General features: G+C 38.8%; 1 protein-coding gene across 2 annotated transcripts in view; it reads left to right on the top strand.

The window, feature by feature from the left end:
- Nucleotides 1-25606, top strand: part of LOC105466671 (polypeptide N-acetylgalactosaminyltransferase 7) — a 152836-nt gene that overhangs the window by 61067 nt on the left and 66163 nt on the right. For both annotated transcript variants that reach the window (XM_011715751.3, XM_011715750.3), the window contains exon 2: nt 15295-15755. In XM_011715751.3, coding sequence (XP_011714053.1) covers nt 15295-15755 — 461 coding nt within the window. The remainder of the gene's footprint in view (nt 1-15294; nt 15756-25606) is intronic.

Below are 25606 nucleotides of genomic sequence, written 5' to 3'. Positions count from 1 at the left end.
CATACCACATTTTCTTTATCCGTTCATCCACTGGTGGACACTTAGGTTGGTTCTGTATCTTGGCTATTGTGAATAGTGCTTCAGTCAACATGACAGGGCAGGTATCCTTTGATATACTAATTTCCTTTCCTTTGGATAAATACCCAGTAGTGGGATGGGTGGGTCGTATGGTAGTTCTATTTTTAGGTTTTTGAGAAACCTCCATACTGTTTTCCATAATGGCTGTTGTAACTTACATTCCCACCAACAGTGTGTAAGAGTTCCCTTACTCTGCATCTTTGCCAGCATTGTTATTTTTTGTCTTTTTGGTAATAGCCATTCTGACTCAGATGAGATGATACCTCATTGCAGTTTTGATTTGCATTTCCCTGATTAGCGATGTTGAGTATTTTTTCATATATCCGCAGTGTTTAACAGAGGTAAGTCTAAATGCAATATATAGAATAGGTTAAATGGAAGATACCGTTGGATTAATTCAGACTGCAGTGGTTGAGGATTTGGAATCCAGTATCTGCGCCAATTCCATCCTTCCTATTACAGCAGAGGGGGTATCCTCCTCCCAACCATGCCAGTCACCATGACTGCTTTGGCTCCCATCCCTTCTACATTCTCAATAACTTTCTACACTTGATTATCCCTTCTCTCACATGCTTTTTAATGTCTCACCATTGCCTTTGCTTTTAAAAGTCTTCAAGCTTTTCCTATTAAAAACAAACTAAATTTTCTCATTCCACTTAATATTTCTTCCAGCTGCTTCTTCATCTCTATTCGTCCCTTAACAGGCACATTTTTCAAAAATGTTGTCTATTCTTATTTGTACTGTTTCCACATCTCCCAGCTCCACACTTCCACTCACTCCAGTTGGGCTCTTGACACCATTACCCTACCAAAACAGCTGTCAGTAAAGTTATCAGTCAGCTTCAACTTCACGTTTCCAAATGCAATCCTCATCTTACTTGGCATCTTGACATACTTCACCATGCCCTCTGTCTTGAACACACTGTTTTGGTTTTTGTTTTTCTTTCAACATATTGGACTAGTCATCTGTCTCTTCTGTGGTCTCACCCTCTTCCATCAATCACGTAAGGGTTGGATTCCTCACAGCCAGGATCCAAGGTCCTTTCCTTTTCTTACTTTATAATCTCTTCATCATTCATTTTATTAGCTCTTGAGTCAATTATTATCTGCACAAAGATTTCTGCCAAATTATATTCTCCAGTCCAGACCTCTTCACTGAGCTATAAATTCTACGTTTCTGTCTCCTCTTGAATGTTTCAGAAGCACTTCAAATTCAGCATATCTAAAAGAACTCATCATCTTCAATTCTGGTCTATTTCAGTGTTTCCTCTCTCCGTGAACAGTATCCAGTTGAATAAGTTGCAAATCTTAAAGTCATTCTTCATACCTCCCTCTCCTTCATCACACATATCCAATCCATCATCACATTTGCTCATTTTACTTCCTAATTGCTGTAATTTGGATGTCTGTCTCCGCAAACCTCATGTTGAAATTTGATTCCCAATTTTGGAGGTGAGGCCTAATGGGAAGTGATTGGGTCATGGAGGCAGATCCCTCGTATTGTTTTAGTGCCATCTTCACTGTAATAAGTGAGTTCTCATTCTGTTAGTTACCAAAAGCACTGATTATAAAAAACAAAACAAAACCTGGCACCTCCTCTCTGTCTCTTGCTCCCTCCCTCCCTCGCCATGTGATCTCTGCACACACCCACTCCCCTTCCCTACTGCCATGCGTGAAGGCAGCCTGAGGCCCCATCAGAAGAGATGCTGGTACCGTGCTTCTTATACAGCCTGCAGAACTGTGAGCCAAATAAACCTCTTTTCTTTATAAATTACACAGCTTCTGGTATTTCTTTATAGCAATACAAATGGACTAAGACACTAATTTACCCTTGAATCTGTCCACTTTTCACTTTTTTTCTTCCACCACCAAGATTCTCATCCAGACTACTACTGTCTATTCCCGAATCTATCCTTGGTCACTCCGGCCTGTTTCCAGGTCTTATTACTCAGCCAGGGGATTGTTTTCAAAATGCTTCTGTCCCTTCCAAGGTGCATTAAAGCTCTTAACTTGCTTTTTACTGCTCTCAGATGAAGTCTAGATGCATTACCATGGACACCAGGCCTGGCTTGACCTAGCTACTACCTAATCTTCAGCCTCACCTTGCCCCAGGCACGCCTCACTCTGTACTCCAGCCACATCTAGTTCTTCTTGCTTAGCATGGGCTTCCTGCTACAGGCACTTTGTACAACATGTTCTCTACCTGGGATACTCTTCCCTCCTCTCTTTACCTAACTAACTTCTCTTCTTTCAGATCTTTGCTCAGTGATGTACTCATTCTCAAGAAAGCCTTTTCTTTTCTTTTTTTTTTTTTTTTTTTTTTTTTGAGATGGAGTCTTGCTCTGTCGCCCAGGCTGGAGTGCAGTGATATGATCTCTGCTGACTGCATGCTCCACCTCCTGGGTTCACGCCATTCTTCTGCCTCAGCCTCCCAAGTAGCGGGGACTACAGGCGCCCCCCACCACGCCCAGCTAATTTTTGTATTTTTAGTAGAGACAGAGTTTCACTGTGTTAGCCAGGATGGTCTCCATCTTCTGACCTCATGATCCGCCTGCCTCAGCCTCTCAAAGTGCTGGGATTACAGGCGTGATCCACCGTGCCTGGTCGCAAGAAAGCCTTTTCTAACTTCCTAAATTGGATAAATTCTCCTTGAAGTTTCTTACAGCACCATGTTTATATGATTATTTATCTGTCTGGCCCACTGGACAGAAAGAGCCACAAAAGCAGGGATGTATTTGCTTACCTTTGTATCTCTGTAACCTGGTACATAGTAGGTACTCAGTACATATTTGTTAAACCATCAGTTAGGCATTTGAAAGGAATGTCTAGGGCACAGCAACAAGGGGATCACAAAAATGCTTTGTGTGCTCTAGAAGGTGGAAAGCGGTATGACAGATCCATCCTCTAGCTGAGTGGGAGAGAGCTGCGAGGACTCTGGAGACCTTTACCATGCTCCTGGGGCCTCCACTGTTGTCTATGAGAGAGCTGGCGAGCGGGCCCCACTGCAGCACGGCCATTACTATACTTCCCTGGCCTGTACCTTTGGACTTTGTCATTCTTGTTACTTCGACATCATGACTGTAGTTTTTAGCCCTGTTGACCACTCCTGTCTTGAAATTCTCTCCCACTTTGCCTTCTGTAGTATTTTATTTTTAAGTTTATTCTTATGTCTCTGACAACATCTTGGCTTCTCTTCCCACTCATTTGCTCTATCCGAGTGCTCATTCCAAAATTCAGCTTTGATCTCATGGCTCCCATGTAAGAGGATAAAGTCTGAACCTCTCGGCAGTTCTTAAGAGGCCCTCTGAGGAACTGCCAGTATCTCGAGTTTCATCTTCTGCCCTTCTGTTATAGCAAATGATTTGGCATTCTCTGAGCACTCCATGTTTTTATGATTTTTGTGCCTTTTCCTCATGCCCCACCTTACATCCCCACCGCCTATGTCCTGGGGAGCCTCTACTATTTTCAAAACACAGATCAGGTCACTGAGGCCTGCTCAGGCATTCCCTTCCTCCAGGCTGTGACTCCCTTAGAGGCAGGGCCTTTTTCTATAACATGGCACTTTTACATAGAGTGTCTGGCATATAGTAGACCTGTAATAAATATTTGGATAACTAAAAGGACAGTTCTTTTATCTTTTAATGATGCATATAAATAGTAACCTGAATGACAAATAACACTCATGATAAACCAGAGTATCACTATGAATAAGCATTCCTTCTTGAGAACAGGCCTGTTGATAGTTAAAAAGCAAAATGTCAAAAAGTTTATTACATAAATAACCTTGATCTACTCTGACTGTATTTTTCTGTCTCACATAATTACGGTACATTGTCACACCCTCCTAAAATGGATTTCTAGTCATAACATGGTAATAAAATGTTGTTCCAGGCTTTAAAATGATACATCTGCCCTGAAAGCTTTGAGGTATTTTTTTCCCTGCGGTGGTTATTTTTTCAGATTTCCGAGAGAAGGTTATCATATACCAATCATAATGTATGTGTTGTAAAGCGACACATTGCAATACTTTTTTTTATGAGCTGTTATGTAAGCCATGCTTCAGAGCAAAGCAGGGATGCAGTGGAGGAAGAGCCGTTTTATGCATTTCCAGCTGCAGAAAGTAGTAACATTTCATGTGGCAGTGCTATATTCATTCTCGAGTTTCTCCCCTAGAGGGATAATAGGACATTGCTTTTTTGCCTTTCAAAAGATATAACAAACATTCTCTCCCAACACAAATGCCACATTTGACCTCATTCTGCTCTCACTCAGTAAAATATTTTTCTTAGTGTCATAAGAATTATTGATGATTCTGTTGGTGACTTTAATTTCCTATAAGGTTTTTAGGAAGATTTGGAAATCATTATGTGGTTTCACTGGGTTTGCCAGATGTGCAGGAGGATTAAGAATTAAACTGTTTGCTTGGCTTTGGCTGGTATTAGATTATAAAGTGCACTTATATTGGAAACAAGAATCAAAGGATAGGTCTAAATAAGTACGTCCCTGGATTAAAAAAAAAAAAAAAGTGTTAACAGTGTGGTCTCCAGGGATTGATATTGGGAATGCATTTTAAAATATTTTAAAGAGGATCAAGAAAAGAGAGAGTCTTAGCTCTTCTAAGTACTAAAGTAGGGTTGATTGGCACAAAATGAAAGTTCATTCCAAAACACTATGTGAGTGGGCAGAAGAGGAGCAGATGTGACCTCATTTTCAATCAATTCAGCTTTTAAGCAGTTCCCCTTTCTCTACCTGATGAAATGCTGTGGTTGTTCTTTTGAAGGGTCTGTTTAGCAGGGTTAATTTCTTATTTCTTATCCTACTAAGCCATTTGGTTTTTAAATGTATATTTCCTCTCTCCATGTGCATACATAATATATATGCATACATAAGTTATTCATGTGTTTAAAATTTCTCACAAATTTTATTTTAAATCTTTCTTTCGTTACTTTGCTTTCATTTTCTTTTTCTCTTCACTTTCCCAATACCTTTCTTATATTTAGACAGGTCATTTTGTAGGAATAATGTGGTAAGATATTTCTTGTAAAATATTGACTATTTTATTAAAATATTTTGTGTAATTTATGATATCTCATCTTTAGAATAAAAATGCTACTTAGGAGCTTTCTTTTTAAAATTCAGGAATTGCTTAGCTCCTAAACATGAAGAGTTAAAATCTACTAGATCCTTTTATTATTTCTAAAAAGTATTATTATCAGCCTTCTACTACCTGTGGGAGATGGGCTTTTCAGTGGCATTCGTGTGCCTTGTATTTGTAGGCCTGTCTTGACACACAGGCTCTTACCACTGAAATGATGGCATAAACTTTGACAAAGACAGTTTTATCACGTTTTGAAATATACTACAACACGATATATTGACTATTTAATATTGACGTTTGATTTTTTTCAAGTTCAGTTCAAATCAGCTAGAGTTAATGTTAAATATTCACAATAAGAACTATTTTTTTAAACCTGTAATGCATATTTATGATTCAGTTTATGAGCCAAAGCATGAATTTTTATAAGGTCTGAAAGATAGAACTTACATAGATTTCATAAATATTTTCAAATTTCATGTATTACATAGACTTCTTAATTGTTTACGATGATAACTTTGATCTGCTCCGGTTAAAGTCTTAAGAATAAAAGTTTTTTTTGTAAAACGATAATCAATTTGTTGTTTATTTTTCTGTTGCAAAAATTAACCTGTATTTTGGTCCTTTAATTACTTGCTTGTTTTTAAAATTTATTCCCACTTGAGTATTAACTCATGTTTTTCTGACCTGATTTAGCAGGAAACTGTTTGCAAGATAAATTGGCCAAGAGAACTAAGACTAACATCAGCAGATTTACTTTTTCATGTTTAAATAAAGTACTCATTTTCCATGAAGTGCCAACATGATTTATCCAAATCTGAGGAAGAGAAGAAACTAAAAAAAGGATTATTCAAATTTTAGATTTGTAGGGAAATAATGTTTTCACTTATCTCATTTGGATTCCCAAAATGCTAGCTTAAACCAAGCCAGCAGTGGCATAAGATAATAGACCCAAAATCAGTTTATATTCCAGCAGGGTAATAGATGAGCCACACCTCGATGTTCTCCATTTACTCATCCATGAACAAACCATGCACTGAGTACCTGCTGTCTACTAGGTACTCGGGACACACAGATAAATAATACACACTATCTGTCCTCAAAGAGCCCTCAGTCTGATTGGGGAGAAACATACAAACAGATACTAAGGCAATACAGAAGTGCAATGTTAGAAATATTCACAGGTACGAAAGCAGAAAGTGCATCTGTGTAAACAAAACAAAACCAACCAAACAAGCAAAACAGGACCCAGGACCATGGGAGGAGGGCAGAGTTTCCCAGGAGTTGGTTCCTGAGTTTAAATGTGCTGGTTTGAACTACTGTGTGCTTAATGGTAAATTCACATTTACAAAATAGAACATTGGACGTTATAATGTTAACACAAAGAAGGGTTTTGTATGAAACCTCCTTTTTTCCAGTAATAATTTTAACTTATATGTTGAGAATTGAAAGTTTTTATTTTGTAATTTACCCCGATGCCTTTAAAATATGCAGTACATTGTTATGGTTCTTTAAAAGTAAATTTAGCATAACTTTAGTAAATTTGATCGTGTACTTTAGTTTGGATGAACTAAATTTTGTTCAAAATTGTACTATATACTTCTGAGTAAATATAATGGATTTGTTCCCCATATTTACTAATATCACTGCCAAAACCACTTTTAAACTATACCTATCACTGGAATAATCTAGAGTTCCACAAGATCAAACTTAAGACTTAGAAGGTTTTTTATTTCTGAAGTTTTTCTTCTTAATATAGCCTCTTATCTCTGAAACACTTTAAATAAATTTATATCATCTAAAGAAAGTTATGCTTCTCCATTAAGATTGGGTTCTGGTAAAATAAAGATAATATTTCTTGTCAGTTGAAGAGCAATTTTCCTAAAGCCTGAGTGAAGAGGTGCCTCCCCACCAAAAAGTATGTTCACTCACAATGTCCAGTGCTCTGAGATTAAACGTCAAATACTTATTCATGTATCTACTTGAAATAGAGATGACGATGGAAATTGGACACTGGCTAATTTTTAAATTTTTTTTTTGTGATGGAGTTTTGCTCTTGTTGCCCAGGCTGGAGTGCAATGGCGCGATCTCAGCTCACCACAACCTCCACCTCCCGAGTTCAAGAGCTTCTCCTACCTAGGCCTCCCGAGTAGCTGGGATTACAGGCATGCACCACCATGCCCGGCTAATTTTGTATTTTTAGTAGAGAGAGGGTTACTCCATGTTGGTCAGGCTGATCTTGAACTCCTGACCTCAGGTGATCCGCCCGCCTTGGCCTCCCAAAGTGCTGAGATTATAGACATGAGCCACCACGCCCCCGCAACACTAAGACTGGGCATATCATCAGTGCATAATTATCGTCCAAAGACAGAACATATGGGACTAATGTGTCAATATTTTTTGTATACTAAATTGAAATAAGTCTGGTGGGAACAAACCTGTTTAACCCTTGGTTGGCTTCTTCAGTGATTTTAAATGCTTAGAACGGTTCAAAGTTTTTCACATTGAGATTCAGCTCCCCATCTTTCACCTGGAGGAAGAAGCTCTGTGGGGGGTTAGAAACAGGGGGATGGCTGTGCATACTTTGTCTTCTGTTTAAAAAGGGAATTCCATCTCCAGAAGGCAGGGAATTGCACTGGATGCTTGGAGCAGGCATCAGAATGTGTAAATGGTTTTGGATAATATTCATATGAGGTTATCTTCAATAACTCAAAGAGATGACAAAAAATAGTTGATTAGTCACCCCCTGTAATCCTAGCACTTTGGGAGGCCGAGGTAGGAGGATTGCTTGAGCCCAGTACTTTAAGACCAGCCTGGGCAACAAACTGGGACCCAATCTCTATTTAAAAAAAAAATGAAAAGAAATAGTTGGTATTTTTCTGATGAGCATGTAGTGTTTTTGGTACATTTAATTTTCCTGTTAAGTCAGGCAAATCATGAAATTATCCTAATGATGTGGGAGAAATTGCATTAAAACTGGGGGAAAAGAGCACAAGACTTAAAACTTACCTCGTCTAGATGTTGTGTAGTTGATCACAATTACTGTACAGAATGCACAGAGATCTTTAGAAAATTATTGTGTTGATACAGATGGGGACTTCTCTTAAGAATTCCAAATGGTATGCATAAAAATCCTAAGATTAGTTAACAAGTTGCAAAATTGTGAGATTTATTGGGAGGCTCTTATATAATGGAAATCTTCCTTTTATTCAGATGACAAGGTGTTCAAAAAGGTGATATAGGCAACTTTTTAAGAAGATACCTTTGTTTTTTTGTTTGTTTGTTTTTTATTTTTTATTTTATTTTATTTTTAAAATTACTATTATACTTTAAGTTCTAGGGTACATGTGCATAACGTGCAGGTTTGTTACATATGTATACTTGTGCCATGTTGGTGTGCTGCACCCATCAACTCGTCAGCACCTATCAACTCATCATTTACATCAGGTATAACTCCCAATGCAATCCCTCCCCCCTCCCTCCTCCCCATGATAGGCCCCGGTGTGTGATGTTCCCCTTCCCGAGTCCAAGTGATATCATTGTTCAGTTCCCACCTATGAGTGAGAACATGCGGTGTTTGGTTTTCTGTTCTTGTGATAGTTTGCTGAGAATGATGGTTTCCAGCTGCATCCATGTCCCTACAATGGACACAAACTCATCCTTTTTTATGGCTGCATAGTATTCCATGGTGTATATGTGCCACATTTTCTTAATCTAGTCTGTCACTGATGGACATTTGGGTTGATTCCAAGTCTCTGCTATTGTGAATAGTGCCGCAATAAACGTATGTGTGCATGATACCTTTGTTTTTGAAACAGGGTCACAGCTGTGGTCTCCAGGCTGGAGTGCAGTGGCACAATCATGTATCCCTGTAGCCTAGGAAGATACTTATTTATTTCAGTATTCTTCACTATAATACAGGATAGATCTGTATTATTATATACTGTATTATATATTTTGCTTATTTGGTTAAAGGAGGTGGCATCTAATTGGCTCAAAATGCCCACTTAGAAACCTGATAAAATCTTTCCAGTAGGTGGCTAAAACTGCATCACAGACTTACCCACTTGTAACTGCAGTTGCCATAGTATATCAGAAGTCTTGAGATAAAAATAAAAGATATAACTATTAACTATTACTTAATAGGCTGCACTCCATTGTCAAGAGTACCAGTGTTTCAATCCGTAAAGTAAGTTTGGGACGAACTGGTTTACTGTATAGTACTCAGCCTGGTTACCCTGCTTAAGTTTAATATACAGTATTAAAGTTGCTGACCTGGATTTCTTTTAGTGGAGCATTATGATGTCAACTCTACTATTTTCTCTATTTTGTTGCCCTTTGGTTTATATCTTGGCCTGATACTTAAAGAAAGGAAAAAAAAATAAAAATAAAGACAAGGAATAGGAATTCCTCTAAGCGAGTCTATTTCTTTGAGCAGATAATTTTTACCAGAATGTCATACTTTAAGCCACACCCACAGCTTATGTAGAATTTTTGTATTTCCATAAAGTTACCTGAAAGCATACTTTATCCATTTTCAGTTCTGCCTCTGTAGTTGCTAACAGAGGCATTGCCATTGGAAAGTGGCCTTCCATCTCCTTTTAGTTTAGGGATATTAAAATATACTTGGAAATGGGTCCTTTCCTGTATGGATGACATTCTAGATATTCAAGGACTGGTAAGGTCTCTGTTTAATCTTGGGCTTATCCATTTTAAGCCCTGATTAAGCACAGACAAATTCCTTGACCATGCCCAGCAGGGCTACAGCTCCCAATGCAGTCATCGCTCAGTGCTCTGAAAGGAGCAAGACATGGAGGTCTTCAGTCAGCAGGAAATGTCTAGTCCATCCGGCTGTAACTAAGCAGGGACAAAGAAGGGTACTGAGGCTGGTGCACCCCACATTCCCACCCACATCCTGCCACATGTTGGTGAGAGTCTGGGGAGCCCCAGCCTACTAGCACACCTTGTTCCCTCTGAATTTCTAGAGCTTATTTATTTTTACCACCTCCCTCTCTGCTTTCTGTGCCCATTCCTTCTGCTCCTTTTAGGTAAGTGCAGCCAGAGAAAGGATGCTGATAGGATTTTTCTGATGAAAGGTGTTTTTGATCAAGAGAGTTAAAAATCACAGTTTGAAGTTTGGCTTGTTATGCCTTTAAATTCTGTGGCTCATGAAGAATGATAACCAAATAGTGTGCATGTCATTCAAGCAGTGGCCCTTTCCTAAAGCTAAGTCATTTCTCAAGAGATCGTGTGACTGCATAAGCTCATCATTAAAAGCTTAGTTTTCTAGGCTTCACCTACGATTTCAAATTCAAGCAAGCCTAAGTTACTGTCATTTGCTCTAAAGACCATTTTTCTAAATCCCTTTGGATTTATATTATCTCTACCAAGGCATGGCCATCTTGGAAAAATATTACGTATAAGCAGGATTTGGAGGTAAGAAGGGGCACTTTGTAAGTTGTAAGGTGGATGGTGACTGCCCCGACCTTACTTCTGGTAATCCATAATACCATCCAGTGATAAGTGATTATATTTTTCAGTCCATTTCCACCTTTATGAACATACTGATCTTGGAAAATTATCTACTCATCCTCTTTTCCATTTCTGTTTAACAGTGATTCATTGGTTTGGACTGTAGAGCGCATCAGCTGGTGTTTACGAAGGTATTATAGTATCAGTGAGTCACAGAGGCATCTACTGATTCTCATTCACTCTTAGACAGAAGGAGTATGTAGCTTTCCTCCTCAGGGGAGTAAAGTATTACACCACTTTATAGCCATTGTTCGAATCATATAATTAAGATTTGATGTGATTATTCTTAGTTGACTTGGGGTTAGACAGACAATTCTTGTATTTGGTTTTGCCTTCAGATTTAATGACATGCAGTCTTTGAGAAGTGAGCAAATTCAATTTTTCTGGTCCTATTATATAGCATTATTAAAAGTACAATGCTGTGGAGGGAATATAGAGTTATGTTCTTGGTGAATTCATAAGGTATTGCCAGTACGGGTCTATCTGATCTAAGCCCTGCTCTCCTATTTTGTATTTTCCATTCTTTATCTCCGCTTTTCTTTTCAGAGTCTGTCTTACCTCCAAAGCAGAACTTTTAGGATTCATTTGTTTATTCAGTGAGTATTTATTGAGGAATTATGTGCCAGGATCAGCACTGGAGATGCAGTGGTGTGTACGATGGACATAGCCTGTGCACTCACAGAACTTACAGTCTAGTGCAGGGATTGGGGGGCCAAATCCAGCCCAACACCTGTGTCTGTAAATTCAGGGTTACTGGAACACAGCCGTACCCATTCATTTACATATTGTCTATGGCTGCTCCCACACTACAGAGGCAGACTTGAATAATTACCACAGAGACCCTGTGGTCTGCAAAGCCAAACATGTTTACTACTTAACCCTTTGAAGAAAAAGTTAGCTGACTCCTCTCTCATGGATAGTGATGGAGACATTTCATAAATGCAATCTAGAGCTCCAAAGCCTTGCCAACCCCCTTGAGGAGTGTATATTCTCCAGAGGGCAGTGGGCTACTGCTGGAATATTGTAAGCAGGGAAAGAAACATGTTGATATATGAATTTTAGAAAAGTCCCTGTGGCTGCTGTGTAGGAAGTACATGTGTCAGGGTGAGAAGCACTAGGTCATAGTGGTTAAGAGTATGGACTCTTGAGCCAGACTATTTGGATTGAAATTTTGACTCTACTACATACTGATTCTAATCTTGGGTAACTTTCCTGTCAGATGTCCTGTCTATAAAATAGACGTGGCAATCATAGTACCTAACTCATGGGATTGATTAAGTTAATATATGTGAAGCACTTTAGGACACAGTGTTTACCATCATCACTATTATTCCTATTGTAATCTTGTTCAGAGGTGAGGGTGCCCGAATTAAGGCAGCAGCAGTGAGGATGATAGAATGAAGTGGCCAGATGGAGGCTCTACGCAGGTGATAGAATTGACAGGAATTTATGATTAATTGGATGTCAGAAGGGTAGATAAAAGAGAATAAGAAGTTGAGGATGATTGCAGGTTTTGGATTTCATCAGTTGAGTGAATGGTGGTTTCAGTCCCTGAAGTAAGGAGACAGGCTTGTGATGTGAGGTGAATGATAGGTTCAGTTTTTGATATGTTAAATTTAGCTACTAGAGCTACTAGAGAGAGATGAATAGAAATGTTCAGGAAGCAGTTGCCTATGAGGTTTAGAGTTCAGAAAGGTGATACGGGCTGGGGAAATGGTTGTAGCCTTGATCACTATAAAACTGGTCACTGAGCTTGGAAGAGAATGAAATAACCCAACATGAGGATGGAGTGACAAATAGACTAATAACAGAACCCTGAAGAACACCGACAGTTTAAGATTAGACAAAGAACCATTAAGTCAAAAAAAAAAAAAAAAAAAAAAAACTTTTGGAGGAAAATAAACATGAATTTTTAATCCATTAAAATTTCCCTCATTGAAATAGTTGAATTTGAAAAATATTTAAATTTGCAATTTTGGTATTAGCATAGGCCAACCTAGACTATAGCATGTATTTCACAATTTGATTTCATGTTATCATATTCTGTATTCTTCTAATATTCAATTTCCTCTGTATGGAACATTAGGTAACTTAGTGGATGCTATGGCTTCTGGATGCTGACATCATATGAGCTGTTCAAACTACTCTTCTGTATTTAGTAACATTTCCTTACCTCCCTGTTTACCAATTCTCTTGAGCCTGTGATAGGAAAAACTAAAGTGGAGGAGAATGTCTTTCTCTTTTTTGTGTTATACTTGTTTCAGCATCAACAACTTGGAACCAGTTTGTTACAACATTTTATAATGATATCGCTATATTAATTTACTTACAACACTAACATAAGTAAGTATAATTTTGGAAGGAGCCAGGAGATAAATTGGAGAAACAAACACTTTTTCCATCATCAGAATCACCCCTTACCTCTCTCTTACAGTTATGCTTGCCTTATACTTTACTTAGTTAATTCCCAAGAGAATCTTCAGTCCTTCTTGAATATGATTTCCAGCAAAACAGCCTTCTACTCACTGACTCTGACCCTTAGTAGGGCTCACAGGTTAGGCTCAAGCTAAGTCCCTGAGATGTGCCAATCAGAAGGCTGATCCAGAGGCTTTCTCAACCCTGTACCACACATACCTGAACAAAGGCATCACATTTATACAATCAGGCTGTGTTGCCTTTTCTATTTAGGGGACAACTTGTGAAAAACTTTGAAATGGTCCCAAAAGATGACTGTCTAACTCAGCTTTCCAGCTTATCCCACCCTTTCCTATTTTACAATCCTGGAAATTACAGAAAACTGAGAGTGATGCAAAAGACCCTTGTCCATTGAAATGCAAATTGTTCTGGTGGAATGCAGTTGATTATTGCCCTACGCAGAGTGACCAATTTAACCAGATTTGCATCCATTTGTAAATTCTTTGCAATATCCTTGATATTTATGTTTGTCCTTTGGATTTCTTTTTGAACCAGTTGTAATATCTTACAGGTTCCTTTTTTAATGAGTTAGTTAAAATCTATGTCCCGTTTCCAAAAAAAATTATCTTGTTATATATACACATGTATGTTTATACATGCATATCACATCTCTAGAAAAATTCACAAGAAGTTGGTAGCTGTAATCACCTCTGCAGAAGGAAAGGCAGAAAAGCTTGATTTTCACTACATGCCCTTTTGGATGTTTTGAATTTTGCATTGCATGCCTATTTTTGAACTTTTGAGAATCAAGTCTTTGCCATCCCTTAACTACTAACTTCACATCTGAAATAACTGACTTTCTATAAAGATTTTTGCCTCTAGATAAACTACTAATAGAGAGCACCTACACATCAACATCATACTTAGAGACTTTCTTTTGTATTTTTTAAGGCAAACTAGTAAACTTTACTTTTCAAGGTAGCTCTAAACCTGTAGAAAGATTTTGGTCGGGTGGTGCTAATTCTATGACTGTAGGGGAATCTATCTGTAGCTAATTCTATCTGTAGGGGAATCACACAGTGTTAGTGTGGAGGAAAGTGGCAGACCCATCAGCCTATTTTGCAGTTGTTCTGTGTGCACCTTGCCTCTTCCCCAGCTGCGTCCTCTATAATCCCCTTGTCTAATTATAATGAGCAGCCCTCCCATTAAGCCAGTGATTCTCAGGCTTAGATGTATATTAAAATCACCAGGAGTGCTTTTAAAAATCGAAATGCTTAGACCAATTAAATCATAATGTCTGAGGGTAAGACACAGACATTGGCATTTTTCAAAGCCATCAAGGTGATGCCAATGTTGAGAAACAGTGTCTTGTGCAAAGAATGGTGCTGGCAGAAGCAAAAGCACTGATCATATCTGACTGGAAGATCTGCATAGGTGATGAAGATGGTCCAAACAGAAAAGAGAGGCACCCTTTACTGTGAATGAATATCCTTGTACAAAGAACCTGTTTTGACCCATGCTGCTTCTGGAATGGGGCAAACTAGGTATGGGGGAGTAGTTGAAAAGCCCAAGCTGACTTAGTTACAGGTATTAGCTTTTTTTATACTTCTGAATTCAGATAAACTCTCAGTGAGTAAAAAATACCAAATTGGGACTCTGCATATCCCCGCCTTGTTCCTCTGCCATTTGGGGCACTGAGCCAGCCTGCTGACAGTGACATCCATCTAATACCACTGCCACCATATGGTTGTGCTACCGACAAAAGGTTATATTTATCACACACAGGCCAACTGGGAAAACCACATACTGTACAAACATGACCTATTAAGCATCTGTTTTAATCAAAGATTCTAGAACTTCTTTGCTTTAACCCTTAAAAACATGCTTTATTAAGGGGCCTTTGATAGAGAGGTAGATTTGTAAAGGGAGAAGTAAAAATGCATCCTTTCATTAATTTTGAAACAGTAAGGTGAGGAGATAGCCTATTTCTTGGTATTTCCTCTCTACTCTGAAAGCTATCTTCTAATGGGAAGTCCTGATTAATGTCCTGCTTGTATTCCAAACTGTTTTATTGTTGCCTCAGCCTTTTTTTAAACCTGAAAATTGGTCTCATGAACTCAACTGTGGTGGTTTGCCTTCATATACTCATTGTATATCCCCTCCCTTTTGTATAGGAAGACAGAGATGTCAATGACCCCATGCCCAACCGAGGCGGCAATGGACTAGCTCCTGGGGAGGACAGATTCAAACCTGTGGTACCATGGCCTCATGTTGAAGGAGTAGAAGTGGACTTAGAGTCTATTAGAAGAAAAAACAAGGCCAAAAATGAACAAGAGCACCATGCTGGAGGAGATTCCCAGAAAGATATCATGCAGAGGCAGTATCTCACATTTAAGCCTCAGACATTCACCTACCGTGATCCTGTGCTTCGCCCAGGGATCCTCGGTAACTTTGAACCCAAAGAACCTGAGCCTCCTGGAGTGGTTGGTGGCCCTGGAGAGAAAGCCAAGCCATTGGTTTTGGGACCAGAATTCAAACATGCAATTCAAGCCAGCATTAAAGAGTTTGGATTTAACATGGTGGCAAGTGACATGATCTCACTGGACCGCAGCGTCAATGACTTACGCCAAGAAGAGTAAGCACACATCCTCTTCTTTCTAACAATGGGGCAGCTGTTGTTTTCATAGGTTGTTAGGTTTAGTTAGATTGTTAGAATGGAGAAATTATTGATGCCTTTATTTCAAGGAAATAAGAGGATCTTTGAACAGCAAAATGGTCAGAAGGAGGCGGTCCCTACATTTACGCCATTGTATTGAAGGCGGGCTGTATAAAATTCCGGGGCCCTCTACATCAGTGCTATTCAAACCGTGGTCCCCAGACTGGCACTGGTCTATGAATTTTTTGTTACCAGTCCACAAGTGAGAAAATGAGCTTGCACCAGGATGTAAGTCAACTACACTATTAAATATGTTGTTTAGTTTAACTGACAATTTTTTAATAGCAAAACTTCCTTGATTTGTTGATTTTCATTCTGGAGCAAGTGCCTTATCTTGTTGTGGAACAATAGCAAACAGTAACAGTGTTCTGGGCATCTCGCATAATGAACTAGATTTATGTTTCCTTGAATTTTTTTCCTCAGTACTGAAACTGGGAATTGAAACACTTGACTATCAGCAAAAGGAACACTCAGATAGATAAAACTCTGACCTAAGCTTTCCAATTCTTTTCACGTAGTATGATTTTTAAGTGAAAGATTTTCAGCTCTTAACTTTTGATGGATAGTGATTACTGAATGAACTCAAAACTTTTCTCTTTCAGTTTATTCAATAACTCGTTCTACTACTATAGGATCTACATAGCTTTCATGAATGTAGTTGGAAATTTAATTCACTGCTACTAGAAAACACGCAGAATGTATTCCTGATGACATACTGTTAGCATCATCTTAATTTTCAAAAGGTTAATACAGCAGGTGCTCATACCCCCATACCTATTCACATACACGTATCATGTACACACACACTCACACACATATACATACACCTGCTCACCAGCATTCTTTATGACCACTAAGTAAAATCCTGTGTCCGAAACAAAGCCATTCAATGGACTTTGAGTATTCCTGTACCTTTATTGGTAAAAGTGAGAAGAGATTAGTGAAATGTGCAAAGAAAATAGGAGTGGAAGTGCAGCAGGGTGATGGTGAGAGATACAACCTCTTATACAGAGAAGAGTCAGAGCATCTCCATGGGCTGTGAAGGCAGAATCTTGGAGTAATTTATTCCCAGTAGAGACTTGCCTAGTCATAGATAGCATTGTCAGATTTAGCAAATAAAAATACAAGATGCCCAATTAAATTTGAATTTCAGATAAACGGTGAAAAAATTTAGTATATGTTCCAAATATTGCATGGGACATACTTAAAAATTTTTTTAAATTGGATTTCCCAGAAATCCAATTTTAACGGGGTGTTCTGTGTTTTATCTGGCGGTCTTAGGAGATAAAGATGGCTGTTAAAGAGTTAGAGCTGCCATATGAGGCCCCTTTAGGACCCCTAACAGGATGTAGAGCCCCTCATCTAGAGTGCGTGTCAGTTATCTTCAGTGTAGCACTCAGATCCCTCATCTCAGTTACACAGGTGCTTTGCAAAATGACTGGTGGCATTCTCATCACTGTAGTGGGGGAGAAGGGAAGGTCTGCTGCAGGCCGGGACTTAGTATAAGGTACTGAATTCTCACAACCAAACTGTGAGAGAGCTCTTACCTGAGTGTGTGAAGTCTGAGGCTCACACAGAGTTGTGACTTCTTTGCATTTACCCAGAAGAATGGCAAAATGCCGAGTCACCCCTAGGTGGTTTGGTGTGAAAGCCCCTTCATTTCCGTCACTGCACACCTGAGGTGTATATCTCTCTCTGAGTAGTGTACCTCAGTGCAGATGTTACAGTCAGAGGGTTAGCTTAGCAATTTGGAAACAGAGATTTTAGCACTTGAACTGTTTATTTAAAAATATGTCACTTAAAACACCAATATAAATATAGCTAACTTTTCAATATAAGTAATACATTAAGAAAATTAAACAATGTACAAGGCTTAAAGCAGAGCACGGGATTTAGAGACATCCTCTGCGCCTCCCTCCCTTAACCCCTCACATCCAGTCCATCAGCAAGGCCCCTTGGTTCTACCACCAAAATGTAGCCCAGATCACTTCTGAGGTCCGCTTCTTTCCTCTCATCTGCCTCCACCTGAGGCCATGCAACCATCGTCTCTCCTGGAATCCTGCAGAAGTCTCCTTACTGGTCTTTCCATTTCTACTCTTGCCTCTTACTATCTATTATTGAGACACAGATCAGTGTGGTCTTTTAGAAACCCAAATCTAAAACCATTCTGTGCCTTCCCATTGCACTTAAAACCCAAACTCCTAACGTGCAGCAGCCCCCATGCTGTGGCCCTTACCCACCTTGCAGACCTCTTCTTGCTACTATACTTCTTGCCTACATAGTCCAGCTGTGCTGGCCTGTCTCAGGTCCTCTGCATATGCTTTTCCGTCCTCCACGAATGCTTGCCTTTCTTCCCACGACTGGCTGGCTTCTTCCCAGCCTTTAGGCTCACTTGCACTTCTCTAACCATGCTGTCTAATTTGCTAAGGCCCTACTTTATTCTCTATTACTTCTATTACTTCTCTTTAGCCATTTTGTTCATGGTATTTATCAAATTTTATAATTAGATATTGGCTTATTAAATTGTTTATTGGCTGTCTTTCTCATTAGATAAGTTCCTAAGAGCAAGAACCATGCCTATTTGTAAGCCTAGTAGCTGACAAGTAGGAACTCAGTAGTAGTACCCAGTTGGTAAATATCTGTCGAGAATGAATGAATGTATGAATGAAATCAGCCAGGGTTCAAACCTTAATGCCATCACTAGATGCGAGATCTCTGACCAGTTACTTACCCTCTCTAACCCTCAGTTACCTAAACCTTAAGACAGATCTAACAATACCAATCTCTCAGGATTAGCGTTAGAGTTAAATGACATAATTGACTACAAAAAGTCTTTTATTAGCCTGTTGGTTAGAAACCTAAGTATTATTAGCTGTTTTTACTGCTATGGTATTTTCTTCATTACGTTGTTGTCAACTTTCAGATGTTTTCAGTTACTATGTAGCTTTGATAGGCTCTGTTGCTTTTTGGAAAATATGAATGTCACACATTGCCTTATCTACATCCTCTTGCTTCCACTAGTACCTTCCATGATGCTAAAGCCTTCATCTCCTTTAAAAATTTCAGACACACTGATTTCCATGGGAACCTCGCATCTCTGAGTCCTCCTTTCACCCCGCGGTTTCCTTCCCGTCTCCTTTCTTTCCTTCTTCCATGCCTTGCATAGCCAATTGTGTCCCATGTTCTTTCCTCTGGCACAACGGGAGCAGGGCCTAGAAACAGGACATTGCATGTTTTTGTGTATTATTTCTGTAAATATTGTGTCTCCAATAAAATTAAAAGGCCCAAATCTATTTTAGTAAATGCTCCTAAGCCTCTCTTTGAAATCCTATACTAGTGATAAAAGTCATTTTTAATATTTCAAAATGCCCAAATATAATAAATCCCAGAAACTTTTTTAAACTGAATCCAAATTATTTTTTAAACTGGATTCTGTCTCACACTTAAAAAAAAAAATGAGATGGACTTCATTCCTTTTTGAACACTTACAATTCAGTGCAGAGTATAACATAATTTTCTAAGTAAAATTATTTATACTTTAGAATGTGGACAATCTTTGGAATTTTTCTCTAAAATAAAAACCAACCATGAATAAAAATCGCCTAAGTGTTGCATATTACCTAATATACATATTAGCACTTGTCTGCTTTTACTGGCAACATATTGAAAACATATCGTACATCCATATTGTGTACATGAGGATGCACCCTTCCTCATCCTCATCCCTCATAGGGAATGTGCTTGGAGTGCCTCAGAAGCTGGCTTGCTTGTGGCTGGCTTTTTGCCGCTTCAGAACACAGGCCCTAACAGCCTTGTTCTCCTGCCTCTGTCTGTCATAGAAATGAGGCACCTGCATAGCTTAGAGACCAGGCTCGGGCTGTTTGTCCAGCTGTAACATCTGACACTGTGGTTAGTTTGTTCGTTCTTGTGGCTGTTCTGTAGTCTTTGTAGATGAATGTTCTCTTCCCTAGAAGCAGGAGGGAAGTGTCCAGCTGCTGGCATGACTCACACTTCTGTATGTGATAGCTTTGAATTACATTCACTGACTGAGTAATTTATTGGCTGTTGATTGCTTGTTAAAAGGGTAACAGTCTTTTCAGTGAACTGGAGGCCTACTTCTTTTTTAAAGACTTGAGCCAAGAATGACTTCACCTGCCTTCACACTTTTTTTCTATAAAATACAAATACGATTTTCTTCACAGTTCAACAGATATTGAGTATCTCTAATATGTAATGCACTGTCCCTGCCTTCAAGGGGCTCAGCAGCTACCACTAGGAAGAAAGGAAAGAATGCCATAATGTAAGGCAGAATGTAGAACCATTAGAAAGGTCTTTTAATAATGTGGTTCAGAGGAGTGAGAGGTCAAGTTACAGGGGAGTCGGAAAAGGATACTTTGCCAGGCATGGTGGCTCATGCCTGTAATCCCAGCACTTTGGGAGGCCGAGGTGGGCTGATCGCATGAGTCCAGGAGTTCAAGACCAGCCTGGGCAACATGGTAAAACCCCGTCTCTACCAAAAATACAAAAAAACCAGCTGGGCGTGGTGGTGCATCCCTGTGGCCCCATCTACTTGGGAGGCTGACGTGAGAGGATTCCTTGAGCCTAGGAGGCAGAGGTTGCAGTGAGCCGAGATCACGCCACTGCACTCCAGCCTGAGTGATACAGTAAGAGCCCATCTCAAAAAAAAAAAAAAAGAAAAGAAAATGATAGTTGAGGGGAATACTAGGGAAGACCCTGAAGGATGCGTAGGGTGTCTTTAGGAAGAGGGCACATGAACATGTAGTAGAAGACATGAACACATAGTTCATGGATCCGGTTTCCTTGGATCTGGAGCTATGTGGAGAGAAATACAGCTGGGAAGATAGTAGGGCATTGGAAGACTACATGCCATTCACAGAGCCTACATTGAATCTGGTATTTGGGAAGACCTATTGAAGGTTTATAAAGAGAACTTTGGGGATTTCAAACTAGTAGAGGTGTTAGAGTAGATTAGGGGGTGGAGACTTGTTAGAGGGTTAGTGGCATTCGAGTGGGATCTCCAGTGGAGGTTATAGAACCGAGGATATTCAATGTAAGAGAACAAAAGAGTTAGAAGCAGTAGGCTTTGGGAGGTGATGGAGTGGACGGGGAAATCAAAGATAAATCCAAGGCTTTGAAGCTCAGTAACACAAAGAGGAGTGGTGCCATTAACAGAAAGAGGCTGGTTAGGATAGAACAAGCCACTCTGCCCAAAACTCATTTACCTGAACTGGTCTGCCCCCTGGTTTAGATGAATTCATGCAGAGCCAGTGAGGATGAGGAGCCTGTTTATGGGAAGAAGTAGAAAGTTCTATTTGTAGATAGGTTAGATTTTCTTCTGATAAAGTTTGGGATTTTATTTCTTTTTACTGTGAACTGCTGACGCAAACACTTGGAAATTATTCTTACCCTTTTTTTCTGCCCAACAAAGCAGACAATCAGAGGTATTTTGATTCAAACAAGTGAATTAAATGTTTTGACTTATTGAATGAATTCATTTGCTTCTAATATTTAACCTTTTCTCCCACCTACACACCTTTTGCATTTCTGTTTTGTAGAAAGCTATCTTAGTTGCAATTATAAAGTGAGATGATAGATGTAAAAGTGCTTTGAAAATTCTAAGAGCTATGCACATGTTAGTAAGATTGTTAGTATCTTTCTTAAGCTTGTCTATGGGAAATATTTTTTTAAAATACATTTTACATTTACACTCATGCCTTATATGCCAGATAATTCTCCTCTTACCTGAGTCCAAAATACATATTGATTCTTATATTGTAATTTAACCTAACATGAATTGTGTTTGTGAGGTTTTCTTATTCTCTATCCATGTTAAAGGTTCTCTTTAATATCTACCAAGCTATTTAGAACATATTGCTATAATTTATAAAATGGTTGCTATTTTTAAAACATTGATTTAGTTGGAATACTATAGCTTTCCTTTTAATTTGTTTTTACTTATCTTGATCCATAAATTTCAGCTAGAGCTAAAACCTTAAAGCTACTCATAAAACGTTAAGACAAATATTTAGAATATATAGAAATCATATATACACATACATATATGAATCATGTTTATGCAGAGGTATTTGTACTTTGCCCTAGTTTCTGTTTTTGTAATATGTGGTGGCTCTATCTGACCATCCAAACTAATTGATGACAATTTTTCACACACAATCCTTTTCTTACATAGATTGCCCAAAATATATTGCATTTTTTCAGACTACAGTTTGGCAACTTTAGGTCTAATGTTAAGAAAACACATTTGAAAGTGGTTTCAGATGACCCAGGTTGCTTACTGGCCTGAAAATTTTGACTCTTGGAAACTAGAGTACTTTGTGAATTCAGGGGTTTTCCAGATTTACTTTAAAATAAGCCCTTGTGTTCTGATGCCTATTTTTCGTCTTCACACACATATAAACACAAAAACATATATACATTGCATGTTAGAATTTTCTCAAGTTGATTTTTGTTTAAGGTTCTGGCTAACAACAGACGTATTTAGACAAACTGAAATTATTTTAAAAAGCAGGAGTTAACTTACATTACTCCCATTTCCACAGCAGTTTAGGGAGGTACCGTATTTATTTCAGTGAGGCTACAAAAACTGGAAATTGAGGTAATTTGTTTCTCTAAACCTCCGTTAGCAGAGTAGCAGCAGTCTTGAATCCCTTTCTCCCTGAACTGCCTTCTTACCCTTGATAGGTTCTAGATGGCTCCCTTCCCTTGGTGGAAACGTCCTTCTGCTCCCAGACCTCCTTTGGTTGATGAGAGCCTTCCCACTCTCTGGTTACTGTCCAGGTTGCTCTATTGACAGAGGATTTATCTTCATTTCCCTCCTTCATCCCTCTATCTCTGCCACCAATGTTACAAATCACAAAGTACCCCTGATAAAAAGTTATAAACTCACATTGCATTTATTGTATTTTCACAGCCCTCTACTCCCAGCTATGAATTTAGAATAAGTTTCCTGGAGACTAGTTTGAAAAATATTTGTGGTGGCACCACTAGATATCCCATAACATCCCACCCCAGTGACAGACAATTTCAGGAAAACCTTGACTCTTTTTTTCTCTTCAGAATAAGTCGTTTGCCCGTGGGAAACACTAACACAGAGATTAAGGGATGTTTTTTGTACCCTTTCCTCCTAGACTATCTCAGTGTTTGAGCTAACAGTCTTTTCAAAGTATTTAGTCATTGTTCTCTGCCAAAAGGTTATCAGTTCCTTCCAAAAGACAGCCTGTGCCAATAGACCCAGACGTGCTAGAGCGCAGTGTGGATCGCGGAACACACGCCCCTTTACCGCAGTGGGTCAGCATGGTCACCTGTGGTAATTTAGCTCCGACTATTCCAGAACCATTAGATACAGGCTGTCTAATGGTTGTATCAATATGTGTTTCTTTGATGCATATTGACTCCTGTGCATTTGGTAAATAGGGAAATTATATCAATTCAGTGTGTAAGTCTTTGTGGTTCATAGATTTCCTCTCGCATAGTAATGTTTGGAAGTGATCAGGAATAAGGTTTCTCACAGCTAAAGAGATAGCCATAAAAAATTATTTATGAAGACCTTAAGGGGACAAAAATTGTCTTCTGCAGAAGTGTTTTTCTTTAGTGAAAGAAATGGGAAGTTTACTGGCTTTAAGACCCACTCACTCTACTTGCCGCTATATTTAGCTGTCTGAAGAAGCTGCACGTGCATCCAAAGAAACTGAGAAGGAAACTGATTGATGAAGAAGGCTATCCTTGGATTATACTTTTAATTTTGGTGAAATTGCTCTGTATTAAAAATGAATGTCTCCAAAGACCTACAAAAAGGAAAACACAAGCCTATGGGTGTTAAGTTTGCAAAAGATGAACTGTGATACGAAATGCAAAAATTCGTGGCAATTTTAACTGTGCTGATTGGTTTTGGTTTCCTTAGGGCTCTGGTCCCAAAGGTCCTTAAGTTTTGTGTGGTCTGCTCCTATCCCTATTTTTTTTTCAGTCTTATTGTCCCTCCCTCCCTCCCTCCCTCCCTCCCTCCCTCCCTCCCTCCCTCCCTTCCTTCCTTCCCTCCCTCCCTCCTCCTTCCTTCTTTCCTTTACCTATTTTTTTAAGTCTTATTGCTCTTTCTCTTCCTTCTTTCTTTTCTTTTCTTTTCTTTTTTCTTTTCTTTTCTTTTCTTTTCTTTCTTTCTTTCTTTCTTTCTCTCTCTCTTTCTCTCTCTCTCTCTCTCTTTCTTTCTTTCGCATAATCTTGCAAAACAGAGAGTTTACTAGGACTACATATACAAGGCAGAAATGCCTGTAATTGCACCTAAAAGGCAGGCATAGTCAGACTGCTGGGCTTAGGGCTATGCTATGAGTGCTTTGCATAATATAGCCATAATATAAAAGGAAGAATGGGAGATATTTTCTATATTTGAGATTAATAATTTACATGACACTGTCTAGCTGTTAATCCAAGCATAAACCAACATTTATATAGAAGGAATATCCCCTACCTCTCCATTTATTCTAGAAGCAGAGCAACCATTCTAAAAAAATAGACCACTCTCAACAGACAGCAAGGAGTTACATATGGCCACAATGGGGAGAAACTTGGCCCAGTTTAGAGCCAGGACTCACTTTTGCCATAGTTGGCTATAAAACTCCAGATAACTTCACCCTTTTTACATTTACACATATAGATCTTTACCTCTGGAATATCCGGTAAAAGGACCTGTGCTGGAGAGAAGGCAATCTTTAAAAGTAGTTGAACCAGGTTAGAGGCAATTAGGGGAGGCTTCCTTCCTCTCATTCAGAGTTTAAAATTGACTTCAACTCCTTAATCTATAGGAATCATTAAGACAAGTCATTGGAGAGAGCTGTAAAGCAGGATCATAAACACCAGTTTTTTTTCTTCAGAAAGGATTGTAGAAGTAGTAATATGAATAATGGTTGAATAATTGTTATATAACTTCTTGAATGCAGTTATAAATATGTTAATTATCTTTGTTCATTTTAAGCTGAATATGTAAAAGGTGCACTTGGTGTATCATAAATAGATTTAGTCTTTCATCATTTTTGCAAGATATAAGTTGAAAGTGCTAAGAAGAAAAAATGGCTTAACACCAAAGCCAAGCTAATTACATGAGTTAACATTATATAAATAATATAGTTTAATTACATTCAGTAAACTTTTAGTCTGTCACTGGGAAATGACCTGTAGCTTTGCTTCCCTCTTCACTGAATCCTAGGGGAGATTCCACTCTTCAAAATGTAGCTATTGTGTAGGAGGAAAATCACATTTTTAATAGCCTGGTGACTTATTTTAGAATGAACACTGCCATTTTAATCAAATGGAAAATATCCGTGCATTCTCCAGAATAGAAAGGCCCAGTGAGCAAACCAAAACCATGATAAGGGCTCTAGAGAACAATTTGAGAATCTAAACTCCGCATTCCTAAGACCCTGGAGATTCACAACTGGCACTTTAAAGGAAAGCATTGTAGTCTTCAGTAGAAGGATGTACTTCATCTTTTGTGAGGTAGGAGCTCCCTCCAGAGTCCACACATGGTAAGCTGCAGGCCTGCTGGAGTAGGTCCCCATCCAAGGAAGATATTTAAGGCTGATTTCTTCTGCCAGTGAGATTGAGTTGGGGAAGGGGCATTAAAGGAGGACAGAGAAACTCTCTTGAAAGCTTCTATTGAAGTCTGTGTAAACACAACTACTTAAGAAAGCAGGCTTGGGTATTCTTATTTAAATCAAATACAAAGAAGAATCTATCCT

The sequence above is a fragment of the Macaca nemestrina genome, chromosome 3 (assembly GCF_043159975.1).
Source record: "Macaca nemestrina isolate mMacNem1 chromosome 3, mMacNem.hap1, whole genome shotgun sequence".
Classification (NCBI taxonomy): domain Eukaryota; kingdom Metazoa; phylum Chordata; class Mammalia; order Primates; family Cercopithecidae; genus Macaca; species Macaca nemestrina.
Note: the sequence above shows the minus strand (reverse complement) of the source record. Positions and strands in the feature narration are given on the sequence as shown.